Source organism: Vigna angularis, chromosome 7, assembly GCF_016808095.1.
Source record: "Vigna angularis cultivar LongXiaoDou No.4 chromosome 7, ASM1680809v1, whole genome shotgun sequence".
Taxonomy (NCBI): Eukaryota; Viridiplantae; Streptophyta; class Magnoliopsida; order Fabales; family Fabaceae; genus Vigna; species Vigna angularis.
Window position 1 is genome coordinate 2,232,333 of NC_068976.1, and position 10,960 is coordinate 2,243,292.

Consider the following 10,960-nt stretch of genomic DNA (forward strand, 5'->3'; position numbering starts at 1 on the left):
AATATCAATTTTGTTAGTTGGACCACCTCACGTGCAAAAAGAGTTATTTCACGTTTTTTCCCCCTTAGAGAGGAAAAACATTTGTTTCTATCACTTAAAATGGATTACGCAATGTCTTTTTCCTTTGCTTGGCTCACAATGTTTTCTTTCCCACATCGCTACCTCGCATGCCAACCAAAAGAAAAACCTGCACAGGTCACATTTTTCGTGCTATTATCTATCATTTATTTCACATAAATTCAATCTTTGAAATTATTACTGGTGTTGAAAAATTTATATGGTAGACCATGCCACTTACGACTTAATAATTAAGCACTAAGTTATTATATACCATAATGATGAATCTATATTTCTATAAATAATATAAAATTCCTTTTCGTTGGCTATATAAAGCCCTGCATACCAAAATTTACATAACTACACAGCATACGAAGTAGCAGGTTTTACTAAAAGTACTGCATTCTGTCAACTAAAGCCAGAAAGAGCAGAATCACTTGGAGGAGAAATTAACGATGTTTAGTGTTAAAGAATTAGTTGAATCGAGTACCATGAACTCTGTTCCCTCCAACTACATTTGCCATAAAACCCCTGAAGATTTCATGTTGAATTATGAGACAGAGAACATTCCAACCATTGATTTTCTCCAACTCACCTCTTCCAATCCCAATGAACGCTCCAACGCAATCCAACAACTTGGAGATGCATGTCGTGATTGGGGTTTCTTTATGGTATTCATATGTTTAACCTCAAACCTTACATCATATATGCATATGTTTTAACTTCTCCACGTGCGTATTGGAGTTTCCTCTTCCTTCGACATGCATGCACATAATACATATATATATATATATATATATATATATATATATATATATATATATATATATATATAAGTTTTGTTGTGGTGTTAACATTGAACTGGTTTATATAGTTGATCAATCACGGTGTGCCGGAGACACTGAGGGAGAAGATGGTTAGGGTTGGTGAGAGCTTCTTTGATATGAGCAAGGAAGAAAAAATGGAGTTTGCAGGAGAGAAGATACTTGATCCAATAAGATATGGAACAAGCTTCAATCTCATGGTCGACACGGCACTTTTCTGGAGAGACTATCTCAAATGTCTTGTTCATCCTCACTTCAATGCTCCTTCTAAGCCTCCTGGTCTTAGGTACACACCTTTTCTTACGACAACTTTTAAGAATTTTGTTACAAATTATATGTTGAGTAGAAATTACATTAAATGGATGCAATTCTTATTTTATAAACAGATTAAATATGATTGAATTAAAAAAAAAGTTATATTTATTTTTCTACATAAAAGTGAGATCTAGCTTTTATATAACTTAAATCCCATCCGGATTGCAAATATCTGTTGAAAATTTGCATAATGTAAGAAAATTGACAGTGAATGTCACTAGATATTGAAACCTGCTATAAATATATTAATTATTAGTCTCACATTATCCACTGGTTTAAAAGAAGAAAATAATTAGTTGATAACTTACTTTTTTTTTTCAAACAGCGGTCTATCCAATAGCTCATTTTTGGGCTGATAAAACATAACTCATTTAATAATAAAATATTATATTCAAATAATTATAATAATAAAATATTTAATTATATAATAGTTATATAAAATGATATTTTTTTTGTCAATTATATCAAAAAACCTTTCTCTAAAGTTTGTAACACTTTTTGGTCGTTACAATAATGTTGACGAGGTTTATCTTCTTTGGTGGGTTGTTAAAGATTAGGTAAAGTCAAAAGCATTATCAGGTCCTTGTGAGCGGATACACTTATTTTCTTTTTAATGTGAATTTCTTTGGTTTTAATATTTTTATTAAATATTGAAAATGGATATACAAGGAAGATTGGGTATTTATAAGTTGTGACTTAATTCATAAAGGATTATAACAATGTTACGCATTAAATTTGAATGTTTTTTTTTTCTAGCACTCTATATATGAATTGAAGTATTTTTTAATTGAATTTTTATTAATTACTTTTTGTTTATTGACAATTTAAATTTTTTACATTTTTCAATTAATTTTTTATCGTTTGTTTTGTTCATTGATTCACGATTTTATTTGTCATTTTATTTAGTTGTTTCTATATGCGAGGTTGTAAAGTTAATATAAAAATCATATTATGGTTAATCTAACATGTAACATTTATTGTTATTCTCGTTAAAAATGTATCATGCTCTTCCATAATTCTTAAGTCATTACTTATGCATATTAGCAGAACTATATCCATGTCACTAATATTAATAAAATGATTTGTTATCAGTACATTTTCAAAGAAAAAATAATATAAATTAATCACAGTATTATTTTATATTAATGGCATAATCTCAACATACAAATAACTCACATAATCTAACTAAAATAAATAAATAACAATAAATTAAATAAAAAAAATATAAAAATTAATTAAAATATACAAATTAAAAATCAATTAAATCTCTTTTATATACCCTCTAATTTTATATAAATTAATGAAAAAAAGTAAAAAAAGTAGAGTGAAACTTATATTAATTTTCTTGGATATGGTCTAACTCAGTAAGTATGCAAACGTCTCGAAAGAAGCACAACCACTCTAACAACCTAAACTTTGGTGTTATTTATAGATATTTCATCTTCAAAAATGTCACTGTTTCCATTTTCATGCCATACTTGTTCTTTTATTCACAGTAACAAACTAAGAAATATTTCTCAATTTCTCACCACTAGATCAATTTTAGTAAGTTTTTCTCTTTCTTTCATTTTTATAATATCAAGTTGAGAAAAGATTCATGAGAAAGTTTTAAAGTAGTTGAGGCAGTTTTGCGCTGTACACTTATCAAATTTATCTTTACACATCTAGATTGGCTTAATGAGGACCCTGTTCTACATGAAGCCAAATATATTCTCTCTTTTGATGAAAAAAGTTGTGAAAATAAAGCAGAAACAAACCCCACCTCAGTGATAATGCCAACAGTAAAAAAACAACAAAATATTAAAAGTTTGGTGCCATATTGCGTTGCTGCGTCGAAAAAGCTTAATTTAAGGATAGAAAAGGAAGTATATTGGAATTCGACTTTATAAACTAATGAAAAAGACACTCCCAAGTGTCATAACATAGTACAGCACTACTGTTGCTGAAGATAAATTCTTAAACCTAATGGTGGACAAACATGTGTGCGATTGTCCAACCCACGTAATATGAGCACTCCATCTATTTTGCTAATTATTGATGTGATATTTAAAGCAGTCATTGTCAGAGGATCAAATCCACGCATTATATATTAGTGATAAATATCACTTTACTAATCATTTTGATTTACCTCTAATATTTTGTATATAGAAAATCAATTAAAAAATAAAGAAATCTATTACACATAACTATTTGTAATTGAAATTATTGTAGAATAGTTTACATTATTGAAAGATATATAACTATTATATGGTCAACATTTTCCATTTATAGATTCAAACACCCAAAGGAAAAAACAAAAATAAAGTGGTTGTGAAAGATGTACACCTCTAAAGAAATAAAAACGAAAAGAATGGTAATCTTATTGAAAAGATGAAAAGAAAGGAAGTCTCACCCTTTAAATTGTGCTCTATAATTTGTAATACACGTGGTAGATGTAATGATTTAAGATTTTGAAATAAGTATTTTAAAAAACATGTAAAAATAAGTTAATAGTTTAAAAGGATTATCTAAACAAGTTAACCTTTTGAGTAATAATTATTGAATTTTTTGAAAAGAATATATAACAAGTTTATTCGAAAATTACTCGAAATATAGCTTTTACAAGAAAACTTTACTTTTCAATCATTGTTTTTAGATTTCAATGAATAAATATACATCTTCATTTTTGCTACATTTTATTATATATATATTTCTATAAGCTGATTTTAATACATTATACAACCTATAAATCTATAATTTTACTTTTTATCTAGAGGTATATTAACTATTGATATATATTTTGAGTATGTATGAATTGTTTTTGGCTTTTGAATTTTGCAGGGAAACTTTTGAGGAATACAGCAGAAAGGGTAAGAAAGTGGTTGAAGAGTTGCTGAAAGGAATATCTCTAAGCTTAGGGCTTGAAGAAAACTACATACACAAAAGGATGAATGTAGAATTGGGGAGCCAAGTGCTTGTTATCAACTGTTACCCACCATGCCCTAAGCCTGAACTTGTTATGGGTCTTCCTGCACACACAGACCATGGCCTTCTCACTCTTCTGCAGCAAAACCACCTTGGAGGGCTTCAAATTCAACACAAGGGCAAGTGGATTCCCATCAACCCCTTACCCAACTCCTTTCTCATCAACACTGGAGATCACATGGAGGTAAAACAAAATCCTTTCCTTTTTCTTTCTATGTTCTTCAGCTTTGAGAAAATCATGAGTTTGCAATTTTTGTGGCAGATACTAACGAATGGGAAATACAAGAGCGTTATTCATCGAGCTGTCGTGAACACAAAAGGGACTAGAATTTCTGTTGGTACTGCACATGGACCCAATCTTGACACCATAGTGGATCCTGCACCAGAGCTTGTAGGAGATGATAATCCAGCACTATATCGTGCCATCACTTACAGAGATTACATACTGCTTCAGCAAAACAATGAACTCGATAAAAAGACTTGCTTGGAGCGTATTCGGATTTGAATCAACGCAACAAACTCCTACGTACCATAAATTTTATGCAGCATCCATGATGCAATTCTTGTATGCTTCTTTTTCACCGTTTAGTTTTTGTTGTGATTGATGTGCTTGGAATTAATGTAGTGTGTCGCTGAAAATGGATGCGAAAAAGATTAATAAATTCACTTCATGGAAGCAAGTGTTGTTTTAGCCGAACAGGTTGGAGTTTGGATTGAAGGTTCAAAATTATCTTGCCGTTGTTAAATTAGTACAGTATGTAACGTGTTTTGTGCTTAGGTTCTCACATACGAACGTATAAAAACCCAAATATATGTATATAGGGCTGGCCACAGTTCACTTTAAAACTCTAAACTACCGTTTATCCATATTGTTTTGTACTTAAAAAATTTAAACTATTTTTACTTAAAACCAATTATACTATTTAATAGTTCAATTTAAAACCGATTACTAAAAACCAATTATACTAGTTAACTGTGAACTGTGGTTTAGGTCATTCCCTATAACAATTTTCTCCCTGCCTCTTACATCCTACATTGCTTTCTCAACTCTCGCCCTGTTGAAAGCTTGCCGCCGTCCAAGGTTCGCCGCCGTCGAAGGTTTGTCGTTGTCTCTCTAATTGAGTTGTGGCATTGCTACGTATAGCACCGCACAAGATGAAATGTTGTCATTTCTTTGTTTTGGTATGTCCCTCTCCCTTTTCAGTGGAAAAGGTGGTACCTTTTTTGATGGAATTTTGATGGGTGTCTCTGTTGTTTTACTTGTGTGGAGTAGGAGAAACTGGGGTTCTTTTGTTTTTTTTTACTGTTCGTGTGGTAAGTTGTGATATGTTGGAGTGTATGGACCCATTCGTGTTGTTTCCTTAATGTTTGCTGTTGAAAATTTGGTTTTTTGTTGTGATTCTAGGTTGTTTCTCCTTGTTTCCTTTGGCTCGTGGATTAAGATTAAGGTTCTAAATTATGGTTGCAGAGTCTATTTTTGTTGAGTTCTTGGTATTGAAGGAAATTGCAGCTACAGTTGTGGTTGTGGACTATTTTTTTAAAATCTTGTTCAAGGTTTAAAAGATCTACAGACTCTTTCAAGGTTTCAAAAATGATTTGCAGCTGCAATTGTGTCACAATTTCAAGGCTTTTTGGGGTCTCTAGTTATAAATGGGGCCGCATTTGTTCTATTTATTTAGTTTTCGGTAATGTCTTGGATTGTGACAAAACCATGACTGTAGTTGCAATTTAGAACCTTGGACTTATGGTTTAGTTTCAAGTGAGGAGATGAACTGGAAAAAAATAAAAGCATCTTTTTTTATAAGAGAACTCTTAATTGGAGGGGAGGTATTTGAGGTCCTCATTTTCCCTTCCCTCTAAACCATTGAAGCAAACAACAAATTTTATTCAAATCCCTCTCTCCTTCCTTGTTTTTATATCTGTGTTGTATGAGGATTGGATTCCATGAACTGTAGTTTAAGTCATTTATGCAAAATATTGTTAAAATCTAAGGACAAAAGATAAAAAATGCTAACTTTGTATTGATTTCTTGATTGGTAAATTGGAATGAAACTATTGGTGTTTTAAGGAAAAATTTAAACACTTCAGTAACTGTGTTGATCTTTAACCCAAACCTATATTATGCCAATTACTAAATTGAAACTTTAATTTTGATCAGAGAACACCAAACGCACTAAGGGATTTCTATCTACGTTTTGTCCTTGGCATTATACTTACTTTATCTGTTAATATTAGTTTTTCGTTAAATTTCCTTTTTAAGTATTTGGTTGAGTTAAATTTTTAAGTATCTCACCTATCCCATCTTTGTTAGCAACAACACTCAGTAAAACTCAGCGCTGAAACACTAAAGGAGCAGGCTTCAGTATTGGAGAAAGAACTGAGCTTGAAAGGAAGGGAAACTCTTGATGTGTTGAAAGAGTTGACTGGACCGTGAGCAGTATACTGCACTATAAAAATAGTTAACTGAACCACACTGCGTTATAATTAAACCTAGTTCAATTACTCTGAACTAAAAAAACTGGTTTATAATTAATTATAAACTTTTACGGTGCGGGTTTGCCCACCCCTGTATGTATATTATAACAATAATTAACACAATTATATAGTTTCCATTCACAGTTGAAAAAGGTAAACAATTGTAGTATTAAAGACGTATATGAAACAAAAAATATGAGAAATGGAGAAAACGAGAAAGAAAAGCAGAAGTAATGTTGATGGAAATAAAAAAAGAACGGAAACTTATGAAAATTGTGTTACATGATCGAGAGAAAAAATGTTAGATATTTTAGATTATTAGATATCTTATATATTTGGTATTTATTTTTTATTTTTAATTATTTATATTTTATTATTTTGTTATTATTTTTTAGTTTATATTTTGAACATAATCCATATTTTTGTTCTTGCTATACATGTTCTAAAAATAGAACAAATTATTGTACACCAAAGATATTTAACGTCTTTAGAGTGTTTGTTATAATTTTTTCAATATTGTTGCTCTTCAACATTAAGACTTTACTGATTATATGGGTATAAGATTCATGTTCTTTTTCATGAATTGAATGAGTTATTACCTTCTACCTTTACTCTTGTATAAGAATATTGTATAAGAAGTAGAGCAACTCTAACACTCTAGTTTAGGATGTCACGTGAGTAAAAGGACCCCATTACTTAGAAAAAAACAACTCTGATTCCATCACAATGTAGTAAAAAATTTAAACTTCATTCTGTTATTGTAAAAAATTTATGTCCATGCGAAAATAATAAATAATTCAACTACAACTGAAAATAATATCCTACAACTTCTCAACATAGTTTATTTTAAAAAAGAAATAACGTTTTGGAAACCCCAAAAATCATTCTCCACATCCCTCATTCTACATCACATCAACATCATTAGCACCATCCTCTATAATATTATATGCTCCCGTATACATACGATTATCACAAGTGAAAACTACGGTTGAAATTTATGATTCAGAGATTAACAATTAAGAAAAATAAACAATATGCATTAAATTCTTTAATCAAAGCAGTTCCCAATATTCCTATAACAATAAAACGGAAGCGTACCTGAAGAATTGGACATTAGGAATAATTAATGAACCTGAATTAGTCTCTGATCTTCCCTTTGTAGGGCACCTTTAGTTCTCTCTAGATTTTCTCTTCTAATGAGGATAAAGAGAAAGAAACAGGAATGAATCGATGTGCTCACAGATGGGGACCATGACCCTTTAAATAACCTATGACGGTTAATATTCTTTAGTTTCAATAATTATAATTTGGCCCCTTCAACAAATTAAAATTATTGATGGTCTCTACACAATATACCTTTCATGATAAATATACCCTTAGCCATATTTATCTTAATTAGATCACTTTATAAAGTTGGCTAATAAAATATAAATGACCCTAACACATTTAATAATTGTTATATATATATATATATACGTGACCCAAATTGCTAACAATCTCCCACTGGTCACAAATATATATCCATATAAATCCTTACAAATGTGTTAGACTTTATTTGCTCAAAATTGCCATTATATACCTTGAGTTTTAATTGCAACAATCGCAACTAAACCCAACAATGATCACTAATGCTGACAAAACCAAATGACATGGATACATCATGAAATGTGTAGCATGAAAATTACGGGAGGGTGACCTATACATATCTATTTTCAACTGGTCCTAACTTTAACTTAATGAGATCAACATAATAACCTTATCGTACATAGTGTAATATCCGAATAATAATAAACCATATATTTATTAAACCAAATATGTCCAAAGACAATATATGCATACATTAAACCAAACATAGAATACAAATACAAAAGTGACTAACTCCAACTAAATTAAAGATTCCTCAAAAGCTAAAACACCCATGTGAGCAACATGCTCATGAAAGACCTTGGGTGTAATTCCCTTAGTAAGAGGATCTGCCAACATGGAGTTTGTCCTTAAGTGCTCTATAGAAATTTGTCCACTCTGCACTCTTTCCTTAACAACCAGGAATTTGATGTCAATGTGCTTTGACTTGCTCGAGCTCCTATTGTTGTTAGAATACATTACAGCTGATTTGTTGTCACAATATAACTTGAGTGGTCTTTCAATTCCTTCCATAATATGCAGTCCTATGATAAAGTTTCTCAGCCATATACCTTGATTTGATGCCTCATAGCATGCTACAAATTTTGCAGCCATGGTGGGTGAAGCCATAAGGGTTTTCTTAGCACTACGCTGAGAAACCGCGCCACCGGCCAACATGAAAATGTAACTCGAAGTGGATCTCAAACTATCTTGGCATCCTGCAAAATCTGATTTAGAATATCCAGTGATCTCTAACCAGTCTGATCTCCTATACGTGAGCATATAATTCTTTGTTCTCTGTAAATACCTCATAACTCTTTTTGCTGCTTTCCAATGATTCATTCCTGGATTGCTTAAATATCTGCCTAAAACCCCAACTATGTAGGCTATATCCGGACACGTACATACTTGGGCATACATCAAACTCCCTACTACTGAAGCATAAGGAGTCTTTTGTATTTCCTAAATTTCAGGATTTCTTTTTGGACATTGATTAAGACTGAACTTGTCTCCCTTAGCGATTGAAGTATCTCCCGCTTTACAATCCTGCATACCAAACCTTTTAAGCACTTTATCGACGTAATTCCTCTATGATAATCCTAGAATACTGCGAGATCGATCTCGATGTATCTGAATTCCTAATACAAAGGAAGCATCACCAAGATCTTTCATTTATAGAAATCTATTGGTTTTGTGCAACATGTCTATATTGTTGGTAGCAAGTAGTATGTCATCAACATACAAGACCAGGAAGATATACCTGCTCCCACTGAACTTGTGATACACACAATCATCAACCACATTTATTTCGAAACCAAATGAGATAATAACTTGATGAAATTTGTGGTACCATTGACGAGATGCCTGTTTTAGCCCATAAATGAATTTTGTCAATTTGCATACCATATTCTTTGGATCTTCTGACACAATGTTTTTTGGTTGCACCATATAAATCGTCTCATCAATGTTGCCATTGAGAAACGCCGTCTTAACATCCATTTGATGAAGCTCCAAGTCATAATGTGAAACAAGAGGCATGATTGTTCTAAAAGAGTCTTTCGATGGAATTGGAGAGAAAGTCTCTTTAAAAACAATCCCTTCCTTTTGAGTATAACCCTTTGCCACAAGACGAGCCTTATACCTCTCCACATTACCTTTAGAATCCCTTTTGGTTTTAAATATCCACTTACAACCTATGGGTTTCACACCTTCTGGCAATGGGATAAGTTCCCAAACTTTATTGTCTTGCATGGATTTATACTCCTCATTCATAGCTTCAATCCATTTTTCTGAATTAGGATCTTGCATAGCTTGATGGACGGTGACAGGGTCATCTTCCATCGTACTATTATTTTCCTCATTTTCTTGGAGAAATACTACATAGTCATCTCGGATGGCACTTCTCCTTTCTCTCATGGATCTCCGCAATGATACTGACTCATGAAGCACCTGTTCTTGAGGGTCTTGAGTTTGTTCTTGTAGAGGCTGAGAACTTAGCGGTGTCGTTCTCGCTTCATCAAAATCAATTGTATGAATCGAATATGGAGTTGATACCGATTCTTCCTCAAAGACAACTCTCTCACCTTATTCTTCCTCCTAAACTCAATATCCTCAAAGAATGTAGCAGTTCCCGTCTCAAAAATATTCTTAGATTTGGGATCATAGAATTTATAGCCTCTTGATCTTTCAGAGTAACTAATAAAGTAGTTGCTCACTGTTCGAGAGTCCAATTTCTTTTCATTTGGCCTGTAAGGCCTTGCTTTAGCTGAACATCCCCACACACATAAGTGTTTTAGATTAGGCTTTCGCTCAACCCAAAGCTCATGAGGTGTTGCAGCATCTGCCTTGGTTGGCACTCTGTTTAAAATATAAGTTGCAGTCTTCAATGCCTCTCCCCAGAGTGACTCTAGCAAAGTGGAATGACATATCATACTCCTTACCATATCCTGAAGAGTCTGATTTCGTCTTTCAGCCACCCCATTCACGCTAGGTGAACCCGACATGGTGTATTGTGGGACGATTCCACATTCCTCTAGGTACTTGGCAAAAGGTCCTAAACGTTGTTCACCTGATCCGTCATATATTCCATAGTATTCACCACCACGATCAGATATGACATTCTTAATGCGTTTGTTGAGTTGATTTTCAACTTCAACCTTGAAAGATTTGAACACGTCCAATGATTGAAACTTTTCATGGAT

The 10,960-nt window shown here is 32.4% G+C and overlaps 1 protein-coding gene across 1 annotated transcript; it reads left to right on the forward strand.

The window, feature by feature from the left end:
- Positions 1-432: 432 nt before the first annotated feature.
- LOC108337741 (2-oxoglutarate-dependent dioxygenase 19) lies at positions 433-4,851 on the forward strand. Its single transcript, XM_017574325.2, has 4 exons — positions 433-728; positions 932-1,167; positions 4,017-4,344; positions 4,423-4,851. Exons 1-4 carry the CDS (start codon positions 513-515, stop codon positions 4,663-4,665), a joined length of 1,023 nt encoding a protein of 340 aa, XP_017429814.1. The 5' UTR covers positions 433-512; the 3' UTR covers positions 4,666-4,851.
- The last annotated feature ends 6,109 nt before the right edge of the window (positions 4,852-10,960 follow it).

Coding starts and splice junctions, on each gene's coding strand:
- LOC108337741 (XM_017574325.2), top strand. CDS start 513: ATGTTTAGTGTTAAAGAATTAGTTGAATCGAGTACCATGAACTCTGTT. Junction 729..931: donor GTGATTGGGGTTTCTTTATG/GTATTCATATGT, acceptor TGGTTTATATAG/TTGATCAATCACGGTGTGCC. Junction 1,168..4,016: donor TCTAAGCCTCCTGGTCTTAG/GTACACACCTTT, acceptor TGAATTTTGCAG/GGAAACTTTTGAGGAATACA.